Here is an 18,274-nt window from a genome sequence, read left to right as displayed (position 1 = left end):
CAACAAATAAAATCGGGGGAAAAACACGGTCTAAACTGTAAAAATTACTTGTAAAACATTTTGACAAAAAATGTGAGAATTTGACATTTGTAGACCATTTTTTCATTCTGGTCAGAAAAAAGAAAGATAACTCTAAAATTTCAACAAAAACCCAAATAAATTTTTTATGCATATTTCTTATTAATATTTTAAGCTAGTCTTTTTGATGCTAATTAGATTTCGGTATTGTGTAAAAAATGCTGTTTTGTTTGTACGATGTTCTTGTACGTGTGTGGTAAAAAATACAACGGACAATTGATTTATTATTTGTGGAAAATTTATTTCTGTCGTAAGGAAACCTTTTTATCACAGAACTATTTATTTGAGTTTCCTTTGAAGATTTAAGCAATGACAGAATAAATTTCGAAATATGAATAACTATTTTGTACTTGACCATGCCGTTGAGAGATTATTGTAATTTATAATATGGAAAAGCACAAAACGTAGCAAACGTGATAGTACATCGCAAGAATAAAATTATATAGATAAATTCGTCAGGTAAATTTATCAAAAAAACTATAGAACAACAGTGCCGAAACATGAGTCATATGAAAGCAATAGTTTACTTAAAATCATGAAACTAGCGACCGGGTATTGTTTGAAAGCAAGTGATAGAGATAACCTTTTATTCTGTATATGAGAATAGTTTTAACTTATAATTTTGAAGATTTTTTGATTAAGAGAATTTTCAATAAATTTCCATTATATATATAATAATAATAATAATAAACTCTTATATGAATGCCAATCAGGTAGGCTGTTATTGCAATACACAATAATGAATCCAATGAACAGATCGTACAAATATATAGTGTGTAATGTACTATTTTATCTCAAGAGGTACGCACGTCAATCGCACGTTTTTTGAACTTTGGTTTGTGTAGTTTCAAGACATCCATTCCTGGAATTGAGATGATAAGCGAAGTTTGTCACATTTTAACTAATGTAGATAACGAGCTTTGTTTATTGAACTACAAATTATAATTCGCTTTGTAGTTGCTGCAGTCGATTGTATAATATGACCTACCAAATGACACACAGTGACGTCACAGATAAAAGTGTGTTCTTGACGAACAGTTCGAGGGGTAAAATTTTAGAATTTTAAAATTTGTTTTGAGTATTTCTAGCTCCAAAACACGTCAAAAGTTTTATTTTACAAATGCTTTAAAATAAAGCGCTCGGAGCACAAATGAATAGAACAGTTAAAATACACAGCAAGGAGACCTAGCTGTTGTTTTGGAATTTCAGCAAAAACAGAAAATATTAGACGACGACAAATCTTTCCACAGTTTTAGTTTACAATAAAACTGACTCGCCATTTAAAAACAAAACCTTATATGGTTCTTTTTTATGAAAGCAACTCCTTTTCTGGAAATATCTGAATATGAAAGAAATTCTTTCATTAACTTACTAAAGCTCTGAGCAAACCGAATTTTACGGAATGTGATGAGGTCCCGTCGAGCACGTGCTAGCACTTCATAAGATAGACCTCATGCAAACTAACAATCAAGTCCACCAGGAGGTCACTAATCTAGATTAAACCAGCCCACCCCCCGTTGTTCCACATTAACAAAACTATTAGCATACTTCCGTTATGTACGTGGATGGTATTGTATTATTGTAGGGATTAAAAATAGTGAATCTTGCGAAATAATGATATAAAAATGATAAGAATAACGACAACAATAATTGATGATAATAATAATAACAATAATAATAACAGCATTAATAATAATAACAATAATCATAAAATAATAACTTGTGTTAGCAAAAGATATATCATAAGAATGCATGATTTGTGAATAACGAAACACCTGCTTCACGTGGCACAATAAAAAAATGTTGACCAGGCAAATCACATACAAAAAATGAAGATGGCTCAGCTAAATGATTGGAAGCTGGAAGAAATTTGATGAAATGTTGATAATATGCCATATTACGCATGAACCTTAACCAGAGATGAAAAATGATTGAGACAAATCTGACAAAAACAGTAATTTATACAAATCAATATATTGTTGTCTAAGTTTAAGTAATAATTTCCACGATCAACACAGCCTTCGAATTCAGACAAGAGTGACTAAGATCAATTTCCTTGTGTCAGGAATAGAAAGTCAACAACTTAAATACATCAATTCCATCTAGTGTTCTGAATTTTCATCTTAATTTTTGACAACTATTGTTATGTACATGAATTTTTGTAATTTCAACAGAGACAAAAATTACTTTTTTAAGTTGCTATCAAAAAATATATACATGTATTATCATTGTTGTGATGTAATGTTCAAAATTACCTTACAACATTACGATGTTAGGGAAAAAATTGTTTTTTCTCGTTATGTTTGCATCGTTGAACCATTATGTCGCCATCACACTGCAGTGATCAAGCTTCAGTATCTTTATATACACTTACATAAATATCAGCAAAATAATTATACATAGCCTTCCGCATCTATATGTAAGTGTATAGAAAGATGTATCAAGTTAAAGACGAAACGTAATCAATAAATCATCTTTCCACATACCACGATTCTATGGTATGGCTTTGGCACGATATATGTTGCTTTGACACTGGATTGACTAAGCTTCACATCATGCTATAAATTGGTACAATCTAGCGAGTATCAAAATCCTAGTCTCAAGACTTGCTTCTGTACAGATCTATAATTTGCACAGGAACAAGACATTGCTTTGTGATTGATATATAAAATAACAAAATCTTCATTGTAAAAGAAAACAAATAGAAAACTTCTCTTCACAAAATTCTTTAACTTCTCTTCACAAAGTTCTTTAACTTCTCTTCACAAAATTCTTTAACTTCTCTTCACAAAGTTCTTTAACTTCTCTTCACAAAGTTCTTTAGCTTCTCTTCACAAAATTCTTTAACTTCTCTTCACAAAATTCTTTAACTTCTCTTCACAAAATTCTTTAACTTCTCTTCACAAAGTTCTTTAACTTCTCTTCACAAAATTCTTTAACTTCTCTTCACAAAGTTCTTTAGCTTCTCTTCAGAATGTTCTTTAAGAAAGTTCTTTGACTTTAAAAATAAACTCTATACCATTTCATATATGATACACGTACAACTTAAGAAAGGGACTTACGAATCAATCTTCACGAACACTTTAGGTCTCGAAAAAACTTTCAAAGCGTTTTCAATTTCACGTAGTTTAGTCTCGATTTCAACCTTTCTCTGTTTTATACGTAGGGTATCACAACTTACAGGGAGTGAATTCAGTTCAATTGTCCATTCTTGTTGCTCTAAAGTGACACATTTCATTTTAGATCTTTGAAACAAGAGGATTCACGCTAGATGAGTATTTTATTATTAAAACTAGCTTTGATTAAAACTTCGTCACATGGTAAGACTTAACTTATGTACATACTCTAATCCAGTGTCTTCATGAGGAGTTATATGATTTGAAAACTCGACTCCTCATGTACTTCAGTTCAGTGGCGGCGGAACATTGATATTTGGGGTGAGGGAGGCTATATTCATATATTCATATGTTCTCATCTGTAAACACAATTGATTTCAATAGAAAATAATTAAGTAAAACATGCATATATGAATAATACCCCCCCCAATTATCAATGCTCCGCCGCCCTTGCGGACTAGTTTAAAGACTAGTCCACACTCAGAATTGATCTGATTATGTAAATTGTCTCCACTCCACAATCCGCTCAGGGATAGAAATTTCTTTTTTGCAAGTGCTCTGTTTTTGATAACCTCTCATATGAGACACGTGGCCCACTTTACTCAAATTTCACTCTTACTTTTTTTCAGAAGATCCAAAGTTTGCAGTCGTTCATTCCGTGGCATTAGAGTGTGCCCCGGTGGTATGCTGGGATCTGGTATATTTTTTATTCTTTCTTCCTCATCAGTTCTCCATTGCTCCTGTCGTTTGCGCAAACTGAAGATGGATAAAAAAATATCAATTAAAGACCACTTCACATTTATATTGAACTCATTAAATAAGATTATGAAATAAGCTAAGTTGAGAGTTGGTAAAAAATGGAACGCAATTTCATGTAAATACATGCAGCATGTGACCACAGAAAGAAACTTGACAAATAAATAAGTTTTGAAAAATGGGTAAAATTTTCTAGCAAGGCTACACACAAACACATATGAAACATTTCCATCACACTCACTAGCTTGGTACTTCGCCACGTTTATACTTCTTTTCATTTTCGGCTCTTTTTCGCTCCAGCTCTTCAACTGCCACAGCAGACGGAGGACGACGACGGAGTACTGGTGAGGAAGTGATTTGTCGAATGTTTTTCGAAATATGATTGACTTTTGCTACCTTTGACTTTTCCTGTGTGTTTGAAAACCCCCACAAAAATTTCAAAACAAAGTATAAAAAAACAGTGATCACAACAATGATGAACACTTTTACACCAGAAGCAATAAAAATGATGATAATAAGTGAAAATAGATAACGTGTACCACAGTATCAGAATAGATAGTGATGAATGAACAACAGAGAATGAGAACAGTCTTTACACTACCTAAAATATAAACTAAGATAACGTGTGTCAGAATAGACAGTGACGAATGAACAACAAAGAATGAGAACAGTCTTTACACTACCTAAAATATAAACTAAGATGACGTGTGTCAGTGTAGGTAATGATGAATGAACAACAGAGAATGAGAACAGTTTTTACACTACCTAAAATATAAACTATGATAACGTGTGTCAGTGTAGGTAATGATGAATGAACAACAGAGAATGAGAACAGTCTTTACACTATCTCAAATATAGACTAAGATAACGTGTGTCAGTGTAGGTAGTGATGAATGAACATTTGAAATAACGTGTCTTGTAGAATATTTCAAAATGGAAAACAGCAAATTAACCGGGCAAACATTATCCAAAAATGCATAATATTCGAATTCTGAGTATCAATTAGTTATTTTGTAGCAGTTATAGGATTTTCTAAAGTTTACACAGGCTTTTTGTCTATCATATGATAATATAAAACACCAAGTTTTTGCTATTCTAGGATATGGTAAGTAAAAGCAACTGATGGAAACCTTATTATGTAATTACTTCTAAAAAATGAAAATGAAAGTGAATGGTGTACAAGTCAATGTACACATAAAATACCTTGGGGATTTCTGTTTCCAATTTATTTTCATGAACATTAGCATGTGGAGTTGAAGGTTTTGTGGATGTCACACGAGATACCGAAGGCGATGCAGATCTTGAGCGCCGACAAACTTGCATTCTTGGAGCCCGAGTTCTTGGAGCATGAGGTGTATCCTACATCAGACAATGGAAATATATTTCATTGATAATTTATAGTAATGTGAAAACTTATAACTTGTAAACTGATGATTGAAATATTGTCATACTTGCATGAATTGATTAAAAGCAATGATCAAGGGAATAAAAAGGCAATTGAAAGATAAAAACAACAACAAAAAACAGAAAGTAAACTAACCGACAATGCATGGACCCATAAAATAGCAAGAAAGTGGTTCTTCTTTTACTGGGGTGATTTATGAAACATTACGTTTCTTAGACAACAAATACCTTCATATTTCCGAAACCTTACCTGAACTTCAATGGATTTATCTTTTGATTTAACATCTTTAGACTTTTCTGATTTATGAGCGACTTTAAAAGGCTCCCTTTCTGATTCACAGAGCCTGTTTGATCTTTGAATGTTCTTTATTTGTCTTGAATTTTCTTTCACAAAATCTCGCTTCGATTCATGCTTGCCTTTAAAAACAACAACAAACATTGAAAGACTTGAATACCCAGATCCAGAAGACACTTAATCAACATGCATTATTGATGAAGAGTGTAACTAATTACTATGTGCAATTAAATTATGTAAACAGGGTAAGAAAGTCAGAGTAAATAATCCACAATCCCACAACAATTACTAAAATTACAGCTGCCAAAGAGTATTTAAAAAAAACACAATCCATAAATTTTGTCAACTGCTTAATGGTGCTATTTGAGAAGATGTTTCATAACAATTTGTAATGATTTTTCCTAATGAAATCAAAACCACCTAACTGATGCACAAATGTATGCAGGATATGTGCTTTCTTGTTCATGGCCATGTGAGAAAATGATGATGATGTTCATGATGTAAATGTTTTATTCATCACATTAGCAACCATTGATGAATATAAGTAGAGGAAAATGTCACAAATTTGTTGTTAATATATTTGAACACATGACTGTGCGAAGCCAGAGAGAATATATTGGTGGAAGGTAAAGGAGGCAGGGGTTGAACCTTCTGATGGGGCGGCATTAAACTTAAAAATCATTATATCATCTCTTCTTAAGTGGAAAGTTGAATACTCACTTTATTGAACAGGTTCATGTAAGTAAACGCACAACAAAGTGAGAAACGTGCCAAATGCACTGATCATCAACATTTCAGTGTGAGTTGTCATTTAGTTGAAAGTTAGCAATGGAATAAGTTTGTGTATTACTGAAAAATGCAGGCAAATTTTTACCTGATCTGCTACTTGCACGTAACGTCGGTGGTTTCAAGCAAGGATTGAAGAGTTGAGCTATTGTTCCCTGGTTTTTTATTGCATTCATCATTGCTTCCGGTCTTATTCTTGGTTTCAGAGGCTTACTATCTGCTTCTCGTGCAACATCCGTGTTTGGATGTCTTGTTTGTAATCCAGGATCGGCAGGGATCGTCCACGAATTCATCACAAAATCCCACTACTGCTGTCAGATATAAAGGTGACGATTTTCATGTTGTTGAGTTTCTTCCAATACATACGAACATGTATACAGAATTCAATTTTCCCACCTCGGTTTTGTTTACTATCTATCCATGGCAGCCGTTGTGGTTCAATCACGTGACGTTATTTTGTTCTTTATCATCCTTCACGTAGACAAGGCGTCACCATTGGGCGTCACAAGCTGAATGAATGGGTCACCAAATCAAAAGGAGCACACTGCTCGAATGTAGTCAGTCGTATAATAGAGCTGGAAGGCACCGAGTTGAATCTCAAAGGGACAACAAAAATATGAAGGTTACAAAGTCTTAACTATTCAAAACATGGTAGTGCGAACTCAGCTCCAAACAACAAAGAAAATTATATAAATGTTTGATAGATTAAGTAAAAAGGAAATGTACTCGTCCATCCAATAAAATAAATATGCTATTATGAAATGAATGAGTCTTTATGAACTATAACATTTACAGTAATGTTTTTGAAATTGGACAAAGCACTAACCCTGACCTTTTCACCGTCGAGCAACACTTCTGCTTATTGAAGATAGAGTGTAGATGCGCTACAATTTGTCTAATCTTGTTTCCCGTGTAGAAATCTGCTAAAAATACTTAATATCAAGCAAAAGTTTCTACAAATACCAAATGTCTTAGGCTTGTTGCTGGACTATTCAATGTTTGAGTAAAATATTACAGAGTAACAGCAATTGCAGAAATGCGCGTAATGCCAACCAAGAATTAAAATATGATTGTAAACGATTTTTATTTTAAAATCACTCAAAACAAAGTGTTTTTCTACGCATTTTCTTCTAAACACTATCCACATTTAATCCAGCATTTAATCATACTAAAAAATGGCAGCTTCCATATCATTTAATCAGCATAACAGCTCCGTGTGCAAATTGATTTTCTAATTAAATATAGATTCCATTTGCCACGATCATAAGGCGATTAATTTCATGAAAATCAAGAACAATGATCCTGAGTATATACATAATGATCCTGAAGAAACATTAAATGAAACATCTGTGACACACCTTACAAAACGTAGAAGAGTTTAACATGACCTTCTGTCAAATTTATGACCGACAGATGTTCGTGATTACAATGTATCTTATGTTTCATAGCGTCAATAACGCAACATACAATACACACATCAGTAAATAATGTACATTTTATATTTAGTGACAAATTTAATTTTTCTTGATGATAGAATTAAATCTTTAAAGAAGGCAAAATATAGTGGCTGATGGCAAATGAAAAGAGCGATGATGAAACGTATCTTAAATTATTTGGAAAAGACACAATAAAACTTTAAGAGTATCTCTCATATTGTAGGAAAGTTTGAAAACAGTTTGCAATGCTAGTAAGCAACAGTCATTAATGCAATAGTTATTTTGAAACGTTCGAAAGTATACTGCATCGTGTTGTAAATGGAAATTTTATTTTGAAAAAGTTCCATTTAATGTTCAACTTTATACGTTTTCCTTTAACAAGTTTAGTTATTGGAACTTTTCTTAAAACCAATAAACCCGGAAAGCGAAATTCAAATTGTTATAAAAAAATTATCATCAAAATTTGCTTAAAGGTTTCAGATATACTCTAATTGAAAGAAAAGAAATTTTCCATCAGAAAAACTCATAATTTACAACTATTTTCCCCTTGCAAATCTATTCACAATTTAATGTTAAAATTCAAATTATTTGACAGCAAGTCTAATCTCTGTGTCACACTCATTCCATTCACAATAAGTCGCTGATTATCCCCTATTGAACGCAAAGATTCCCTTTGTACTTCATTATCCCCATTGTTCAAAGTATCCCACAAACTTTGAATGTAATTACAGGCAATACGTAAAATCTCAAGCTTTGTGACTCGTCGTTTTGTCTTCGGTAACGGAATGCAACTTTTCAGATTGTTTAATGCACCGTTCAGAGATTGCATTCGCCGCCTTTCCCGGTCGTTAGCGCGTTGTCGACGAAGGCGCTTTAAGGGCAACATTGTAACATCTTCGTTAAAATCTGTTGTGTGTTCGTCATCTTCGTCCACGTGACAGGTTTCCGTCTCTTTCCAATGAGATCAAGCTCATCTGATGGCCAACTCCATTCTAGCGGTGTTTGTACGCCAGGTAAACCAGTTTCATCCATTGTCTCATATATGGATGGTATGGTTAGCATTTCTATTTCTTCTGTAGGATTACATGAATGGTGCATAAAAAGATTCTGCGTAGTCATTTCAGAGGTCGTAGTTATTCCGCATGGCGAATCACAAGGGTGTAAACAGGTCGTAGTTTGGCTACAGGTCACTTCACTTGTTGGCTCAAAGCACATTGGAGCAGGCCGTATGTAAGATAGCCAATCACATGCACTCTCACTCGTGTTCATTTGTAATGACTGAAGATGAAAAAATAGTAAGTAAAATTAGTCTTTAGCACTTGTAGTAAACCTTATTGCAACACATATAAACGATGCATAAAATTTAAGGATATAATTCATTTAATTTGTTAATGAGATTACATGAATTTAAAGAACTAGGATGTGTGCTCACAACAGTAGTCCAAGAGATAAACACTTCAATTTACCTAAGCGTATATTTTGGAGAAAAAATAACTCACCTGAACGGCTTATGAAAACAACTTTATGACAAGATACCTTTGTAGGCATAAATTCCACAATTGAGCAGCGTTATGGAACGTTGACGTTGTGGTATGGTATGGAACAGCTATCGGCGTTTGCCTTTTTACTTACGTCGAAAGTCACTTATAAATGGCGCACACGCACTAACGCTAATTAAACATGAACAATAGATGAATGGTTGCCTACGAAAATCTATACCTCCGTTAATGTATATGACTCGTTCGTTTAAATGTGTTCAGAAATAATCATCTCAAAGATCACCCTCAAAAATTCATTTTTCTATCTTAAAAAATCTCCGTAAAAACGAAATGATAAATCTTGAAAGACATTTTAATCATTGAGGGAATTTACGCCAGCAAGTCTGTTTGACATGTTTTTTTTCCATATTAGTGTCACGTGCTTTTATGATGGTAATAATAGTTATGGACGACACTCAAGCCATTCAAAAACACCAGGAGGGTTTATTTATGCAACTGGGAAAAAGAATACAAAAAACCTGCCATAAGAGAGATCTCGTTGGATCATTCGCCCGTTTTACCATATTGTTTACATGATAAAAATACAAACAAAGCTAGACAGATGTTTTGAAACATCGAATTCTTCTTCCAAAAGGTAACACATGCGCATGCGCTATAATTAACAGACTTTAGAGGAAAGCAATGTCAAGGCAACAAAAACGACAGTTTAAACGAGAATGAATCGAGTGCGTTAGGCATATATTAAGGTCAAAATAAAATTATCAAATTGCCTCTGGGTTTTTGAGACATGAATAATGTATTGTTTGGCAATATGAAATTTAAGAAGAGGATAGCCTGGATGTCGAAGAATTCGAAAAGAAATCATTGTGAACTTTGTTTATGTTTAGGTTAAAATTACAATAAACTTCAAATAGAACATAAGAAACCTCTGACTGTGTTTGACAGTCGTCTTTTGATGACATTATATCTTAAGGGGGAAACATACATATTTAAAAAAAACAAAAAAAAAATCATTTGAAAGGCAGCGCCTCAAAAAAGAACGAGGAACCAAGTTTTAGAAAAGAAACACGAGTCTTAGCGACAACCGTTTTCTAGTGCAATTTATGTCTATAAATGACCGCGTTGCTGTTCGGCACACGTTCTCCTAAGCAAAAGAACAAGAGAAGAAGTGCTGTTTTTTGATCTATTAAACCAGTAAAATCTCTTCTCACATGGCTTAAAGCATGTTCCTTTGTACAACCATTGTTTAAGCTCACACAAAAGGTAAATTACATTTGTTAGCAAAAAATGAATAACACGAGTTTCAAATTAAGTAAAAAACTCGATGTTTGGGCGTCGAAGAGGTAAAATTAGGTCCCAAAAACAGGGTAGTAATACCTTCAAGTGTTGGAATGTTGTACAAAGCTTCAGGATATTCTCTCGAATCTAAAAGAGTTTTTAGAAAGCACATTACACCGCCTTGTTAAATAAATCTGGCATATTCATTCATCACTTAAGAGGGCACCGAATCTCGTTAAAAAAAATTAGCAACAAACACGTGCAAAAGGTGTCTTCAATGAACATTCGCAGGAGTGCATAATCGAAGCAATCAGGAGAAGGTAATTGTACCCAAACACACGAACGTTAAATGATGCTTATAGACTAATAAACTATTCTCAATGAACAAATTTTCATTCGACAAGAAAACAATGTACATTCACTTACCGTTCCTGGCAAAATCTTCAATATTTAAACAGATACCAATTCCACGAAAGCTTCTATAATTGAATTTGAATTATCAATCATCCATAAGGTCAAAAGATGACAGTAGAATTATGTTACCATGGATAAAACGATCGATACATACATACTTTGTAACAAGAGGCATGTCCAAATTAACTTCCTTTTCGATAGAAGTAAAACATTTAGAAAACCTTCTTCAACTTTACTTTTTTAGCACTTCCACCGTCTTCTTTTGACTTCAAATGCAACTGGAACTACTGCAGTTAACGAGAACATTAGAAAACCTTAACCATTCGAAATTAATTACGCCAAATTTTAAATACACATGGCACCTTTTTGATTTTGTCTTCTTCATTGCGAAGCCATGAACACAAATAAGTCATTCGATTTAGATTTTTCAAGTTTCATACATGTATTTCGACAACCTTTTGTATAAGTATGTTTGTATGAAGTCAAGTGTATAGAAAGCAAATGTATGTCTTTTTTCACAGAATATGTTATCGTATTGTATATTTTTATTTTAATGAGAGCCAAATATCATTGAGTGCAAATTCAAACTTATGGAATCGTAGGTGGATTTTTGATTGGTCACAACTTATCTTCATTTTATATTTTTTGTGCATAGGTAACTTTTTCATAATCCTAAATTGTTAAAATATCAGCTCAAGTTGCGTTTCGTTCTTGGCAAATGCAAGAAGTCGTTGACAGTCGAACATGTAGTCTTCAATAACAGTAATTACAAAAAGCAACGATTTAACATTAAGTGATTATTATCTTTCAAACTGTAGACAATGTTTCTTCTATTTCTAGCAATGTTGAACTCTAAAATGCCTAATCGATTATGAAGTTAAAATTTTCACAAAAATGAACATTGTTAACAATTATGCTACAATGTCATTTTAACACTTTTGTTCAAGAAACAATGATCAACGATCGCTTTATGAACACATTAAACAGCTGTTACTGACATATTTGAACTCTAAATGTACAATGGTGAAAATGTTAAGTTTAAAATTAGGTCGTGTAAACATCTTAAATCACTACACTTCACATTATATTGTACAAAACAGAACAAAGTAAAAGTAGACATGCGTTGGCAATAATGAGAAAAGACATCCAAATAAAACCAGAGCTCATAATAATCATAACTAATCCTCAATAAGTTACAATATTCACATAATAAGTTATTCATTGAGTCCTATGTTTGTCAAGGGCGAATTCATTTGTAGCGTTAAAATAGTCGTCTATTTTTCCAAACTGTCAAATTATAAATCATTAAAACTGTTTTAAAATACATTGAAAAAAATGAGCGAATCTTCCTTAGAAAAACACGACAGTGTAAATTTAACAAACAGTGAGTAATAGATGTACAGAGAATATACAACAACGTGACTCTCAAATAATGCATTTGTCGACTGCATATCATACAACATATTGTAAGGTTAGAGATAGGTCAGCAAGCGACTTCTTTAGATTAAACAAAAATAAATGAACTACATTTTTATCTATTCGCACATTCTGCTGTTATTTCCACAAACTATGTTGGTTCAAATATTCGAGGGCCAAATGGAAATACGGTGCATATTGCAACTACTTTTTTGAAAAGGGCATGTCTCTGTGTATCTACATTCTTTGACAGTACACTAAAATCTAGATCAAAATATCTCTGCTACGATTTACTTAAATTTATAAAAGAATTACAAAGTTCTATTTACGTAAGTATACGTTTGCCCATTTTTTGATTTTATTGTCTTTTGCATAACCTCTTAAATGTGAACAACAAATCCAAATTTTGGACAACGCAAAAGGTTTTAATTTTGAATTTTACAATAGGGATTTCTCCGAAACATAGGATTTCATTATTCAGTTGTTGCAATCATTTTCGAAATTTTCTACTTGTAAATTTGATAACCTGCATACAAATGCAAAGTTTTGCAAGCCAAACCATTTTTTGTTAAATTTAACATACTACTTTCGCATCACAGGGACAATTATTTTTCCTTCAGCCACGTTTCATGTTGATCATTAATCTAAAAATGAGATCATAAAACTAAATTAACGATTACAACTTCTTAACCATTTTCTATTTCAAATTCTATGTTGGTCACTTTGTGTTTGAAATTGGTTAAGTTCGTGACACGTCGTATTATATTCAATAAAATAAACATATATTCAATTCATTTCCACAGAGCCTTATATTGAATTTGCATCAATGCAAATTGTATCTACAAGAGGACAATGCAATCATCTTCAAATGGGACAAACTCAAATCCATAAACAGACTTATTAACCTTTAGAGAATATGATTTGAGATAATACAAACTTCATTTAACGTCCCCCTCCTCCCATGGAGATAAATCAAAATAATTAAAATTTGATTAACGCACGCATAGTGGTTATGGACCAATCAAAAAATGGTATCTTTACTTTCTCTAAATTGTCTTCATTCTGATTTCTTCTTGAAATTCTTTGAATGCTGTCAGAAAGTCGTTTGCGTTTTGCTTATTCTGTAATGAGTAAAAATAATTGTGTCACAATTTTGTATAACTGAAAGAATAAATAAAGGGATGATGCAGAAAAACAAAATACAAACTAGGGATACAAGAAAAGCACAAAGTTTAAAAAAACACTGCTTTTTTGAGTAGTAATTTGAATCAACCGTAAAATGTTTCATACATTTACTTAATTTCTCCATGAGCTCTCATTTAATTCTGATTCATGTATCACGACGCAAACATCAATTGGTAAATTGAAACATTTCCAACATGTTTTATATATTTTTGATTGGATTGTATACCTTTCACGATTTGACTCTCTTATTTACTGTTCAATGTATCATGAAAGAAAGCATCCATGGGTTTCATGGCAAACAAGAATTATCTGCTGTCTATGTCTAATTCAATGTTGAAATAATTCAGCCCACAGACTCAGTGGAAAACGCGGAGTTTAATTTAAAAACGTTTGTGATGTTTCTTGTTTGTAGAACAAAGAATTGCAATAACTAAAGAGACTTTTATTCTACAAGGATAAACTGTCTAAATAAAAAACAAACCTTAACTTGCTTTTCTATTTCAATGTTTTCTGATAGCAATTTCTTTACACTAATATCGACTCTATCGAAAAAAGAATAATTCGGAATAAGAACAACATCGAAATCGTACGTTTCCTACGTGTTTACCACGTGTTTCCCACGTGGTAACTAAACTATGGAAAAAAATGTTATTTCAATAAGTGCATGGTCAATGGACACAAACCTTTTTCGCTCATCTTGGACGTCCGCTAATTCTTGTTGCCTTTTTTTCAATTTTGTGTTTAACTGATAAAATTTTAAGAGTATTTTTAATAATAACACATTTATTCAATAAATGCGTTATGAAGAAAGCTAATATTTCAAAACTGAAATAAACTAGAATATATTAGTGCAGCTATAATGAAGCGAAATAATCATTAAAATCTTAAAAATATTTTTTTATTAAAAGAACACATTTAAATATCCATGACTAACAATATAGCAGGCTTGTCAAAGAGAGAATTATAGGCAGAGGCGTTGCTTTTCTATTATTTTAATAGAACACAAAGTGCTTAATAAGACAAACAGCTGCTTGACAGTGAGATTGAAAAAGTGAACCTAGGCTTTGAAAATTCATTATGAAGTATTTCCACAGCCGTTTGAACAAAAATACTGAACCAAAATATAAATGGAAACTACGCATTGTTCTAATGAATTAATCCAATAGTTAAATAATATCTAAATAATAATTAAATAATACGTATTAATAATGGTTGACGAAACTGTCGTAGTGGGATTATTTAGATATTTAGAAAAGACGTTAGAAAAACTGACACGCTTTAATTACAAGAAATAGAGTATACCTTCTTTGTCTCTAACTTGACATGTCTCATTTCATTGTAAATATCCATCTGAAAACATAAAGAACTGAGATACCAACAATCTTCTAGTAGAATACATGATGCACCACATACACATTAGAAATGAAGTGTTTCGATAACTTTATGAGTGCAATCACATCACAACGTACATTTAACATTCGTAAATCAAAGTTTTAGATCTCTTTAATTTATCATCTAGTATAAGATATTGGATCTTTCGATAGTTACATCTTAAACAATGTGAACTTACGACACATAAACTCGAATGTTCGTAAAAACAATGACTAAACACTTGGTAAAATATTCTGCGAAGATGTGTGGGTGTTGATGGAGAGAAAGACGGGGGGACGGAGGGAGCCTTCGACGAGTGGTGTAGTGATTCAAAATGTGTCAAATGATTCCTAAGCAATTTATGTAATGTAAATCTTTATAGAAAACCTTTTCACTGAGCATATCTTTAAGTTGGACGAATGCTTCGCGTATCATCTTTTTGTTTAATGCAGAATCTGTATGGCTTCTAGCGACAATGAGAAAAAATATTTGTGCCAATAATTTAACAATACGTGCATGTGTAAGGAAACCCTATCAACACTCAACAATCACTTCATATAAAACTTCTCAAATGGTGTGAGGAAAGTGCACGAGTTTAGTTTGGCAGGTGGAACAGCAAAGTTAAGGCCCTTCGAAAGGTTTTCACTTCATATAACTTGCATTATATATTAAACTTTAAAACTTACTTAATTTCCAAAGCAATCTCTTCAACATTCGTGAGGATAACATCCAGATCTGTAATATCAGCTACTCTGCCCTTCCGGCCGCGATCAGCGTTAAATAACCTCACAAAGCGTTGAGCTACGAATGATAAAATAACTTCCATTAACGTCAAAGCAAATTACAAAACCATTGAACACAAACGTTTCTCAAATCAACAACTTCCATCATGCAAAAATACATAGAATTCTTGGTTATGGACAACCGTTAATCGTATTTTAATGTAGATTTTTTGATCAACCATTGGAGAAACAATGAATGGAAATCATTTTCTAAAGAAATGAATAATTTTACTGAAAAACTAGCATTGTAGGAGTAAAATATTGGGTTGATTTTGCCATTGGGCATGTGGGCCCAGCCTTGCCTCCCTAATTGTCTGCCACTGTATGGGACCGAGGTATTTTTGTAGAAAGTGAATGGTTTGAAGTATTACATATTTGTAAATATAAATAGTTCATGTTAGTGTAGTCATAAGTGATTGTTAAGCAGTAGTCATAGAAATGTCAGTTAATACTATTATAACCACTAACACTAACAGTCCTTGTTAGGATTAATTTCTTCCCTGGTTGATCAACTTCTACAAAGTACAGGATAAGGTTTGTAATAAAAGAAACAAAGTTAATAAAAGGTTTATTAGTTGGCATTAGACATAGTATTACTTCACCAGAAGAAATATCTTCCAATTCTATGCATTAAAACTAAGCAACTAATTCCCATCTCTCACTGGATTGTCCTCATTATGCCCACCAAAGGTAATGGACCCCTCAAAGTTATCCATTTATATTTGTATGTAATGAATCAGTAGCAGATCTCAAGGATACATCACAATACATTAGAGTAGCTAATTTTAAATTCAAAATACTTTAAAACAACAATGTGGTAGTTTTGAAAAATAAAAGAAACTAAATTATTAGAAATAACATTTTTAAAGTATTTTGAAATTGAAAATATATTTATACTAATATATTCTGATTTACCTTGAATCCGCTGCTATACTTGATAGTTACATCATTACCTTCACATGTTTCTTCATAAAAACTATTACTTCTAGAATTTTCCTTCTCTATGTTTGTTGATTGAGGTTTTTTCCTCCTGGTCAAAGAGCTAGACTTTTTATCTTTTGACAGAGATAACAAACTGATATTTTGTGACTGTGACTAGAAAAAATAAATTGTCCTCTCTCAAATTTCCTCAATATCTATGTAAAATGTCATAAAAACAAATTAAAAAGTCTTGTGTTCTTGATATGAACATTTTTGCATTGGCCCCACCATGTGGATGGAGCTTTATCTTTAATACCTTTTCAAAAAGCTTTAAAGGAGTTTTTCTGCACAATATTGCATCTTTTGTAGAGTTTTTATCGTCACCAAATGAGACATCATTAGCACTATCACATGACACATAATCTTCCTGAATATCATTTAGTTCTAGAATTGAGAAACCAAATTAAAGTGTTGTTGCCTAACAAACTTCATAACAAACGAAAACTTTAGGCCTTATATAATCCTGTCTAGAGTCTATAACATCTGGCACAAAATTATTAATGCTTGCTGCATGCTGGGGTAACCTAACTTTGCATGGGCAAGATATTAATGGTAACTGTTTGTGAAAGGAATATTAAACTCAAGGCATAAGGCTAAAAATGGGCCAACATAAAGCTAAAAATGAAGTACATATTTATTTAAAGGGTAGTGCATAACAATCTTTACTCAATGGTAACATGTATGGTAAACACATTTTTTGACAAATACTTGCAATTATTTTGGTGGAACTTACCACTTTTGGACAAAGAGCTCACATCCTCAAAACCCAAAGGTTTGTGGGTTATTTCAGATGGCTGAGTTTTTGCAACATCAGTTCTAATGAGAACACAGAAACACATATGAAAACATGTGTAACTATTGGTAAAATGTCTTAAGTCATTTCATTTGAAGCTGGCTTGCAAAAAGAAACAAGAACAGTAGAACGAGAAGAAACTACCTCAATGCAATCGCATTCTTTGGTATTTCAGTTGAACTGCCCTGAAAATAATTTTTTCATACATATAAAATATTTTGTTATCAATATTACATCATCACGCTAAAAAATCAAACATTAACACATTATATAACTTCATTTTAACCGACCTCATTTGGTGGTCTTTCATTTTGTTCTTTAACCCAGTTTCGTGTAACAGCAAATGACCTGACCGTTGTCATTCGCTTCCTTAGTAAAAAAAAACTCTATAGATGATTCTTCGTTTCTTATATAAACACAGTTTATGTTGTTTGTGTATGTTCTTACGTGGGACGACGTCTTTGAAAATCACCAAAGTAAACCTTCCTTCCACTACGAGATATCGCAGTCTGAAGGGCATCATGTTGTAGCTCAATGTTTTCAGTCATATCCAGTGAACTTTTAAATTATAATCAGTAATTTTAGAGTTTGCTAGTATTGTTATGTATGAGGCAATGGTGGTGACGGTAGTTTTCCGCATTTCCCCATGGTAAATTTGTAATTAGTATATACGTATATACAGAT

The 18,274-nt window shown here is 32.5% G+C and overlaps 2 protein-coding genes across 4 annotated transcripts; both read right to left on the bottom strand.

Moving 5' to 3' along the window:
* Positions 1-2,033: 2,033 nt before the first annotated feature.
* Positions 2,034-6,859, bottom strand: LOC124459496 (enkurin domain-containing protein 1-like). 2 transcript variants are annotated; one of them, XM_047008953.1, is made up of 8 exons: positions 6,832-6,853; positions 6,524-6,743; positions 5,605-5,771; positions 5,154-5,309; positions 4,192-4,358; positions 3,814-3,950; positions 3,141-3,297; positions 2,034-3,057 (listed from the first exon to the last, which is right to left on the bottom strand). In XM_047008953.1, exons 2-8 carry the CDS (start codon positions 6,726-6,728, stop codon positions 3,048-3,050), a joined length of 999 nt encoding a protein of 332 aa, XP_046864909.1. In that variant the 5' UTR covers positions 6,729-6,743; positions 6,832-6,853; the 3' UTR covers positions 2,034-3,047. The 2 variants fall into 2 exon arrangements, with proteins under 2 accessions (XP_046864909.1, XP_046864908.1); XM_047008952.1 differs by having other exon boundaries at positions 6,524-6,859.
* Positions 6,860-12,481: 5,622 nt separating this feature from the next.
* LOC124459424 lies at positions 12,482-18,254 on the bottom strand. 2 transcript variants are annotated; one of them, XM_047008883.1, is made up of 13 exons: positions 18,038-18,254; positions 17,881-17,959; positions 17,735-17,775; positions 17,531-17,613; positions 17,054-17,181; positions 16,770-16,911; positions 15,721-15,835; positions 15,422-15,500; positions 14,966-15,013; positions 14,347-14,408; positions 14,145-14,205; positions 13,480-13,599; positions 12,482-13,122 (listed from the first exon to the last, which is right to left on the bottom strand). In XM_047008883.1, exons 1-12 carry the CDS (start codon positions 18,136-18,138, stop codon positions 13,525-13,527), a joined length of 1,014 nt encoding a protein of 337 aa, XP_046864839.1. In that variant the 5' UTR covers positions 18,139-18,254; the 3' UTR covers positions 12,482-13,122; positions 13,480-13,524. The 2 variants fall into 2 exon arrangements, with proteins under 2 accessions (XP_046864839.1, XP_046864838.1); XM_047008882.1 differs by having other exon boundaries at positions 13,520-13,599.
* Positions 18,255-18,274: the final 20 nt, after the last annotated feature.

This window comes from Xenia sp. Carnegie-2017, unplaced genomic scaffold, assembly GCF_021976095.1.
Source record: "Xenia sp. Carnegie-2017 unplaced genomic scaffold, XeniaSp_v1 HiC_scaffold_13, whole genome shotgun sequence".
NCBI classification, from domain to species: domain Eukaryota; kingdom Metazoa; phylum Cnidaria; class Anthozoa; order Malacalcyonacea; family Xeniidae; genus Xenia; species Xenia sp. Carnegie-2017.
Note: the sequence above shows the minus strand (reverse complement) of the source record. Positions and strands in the feature narration are given on the sequence as shown.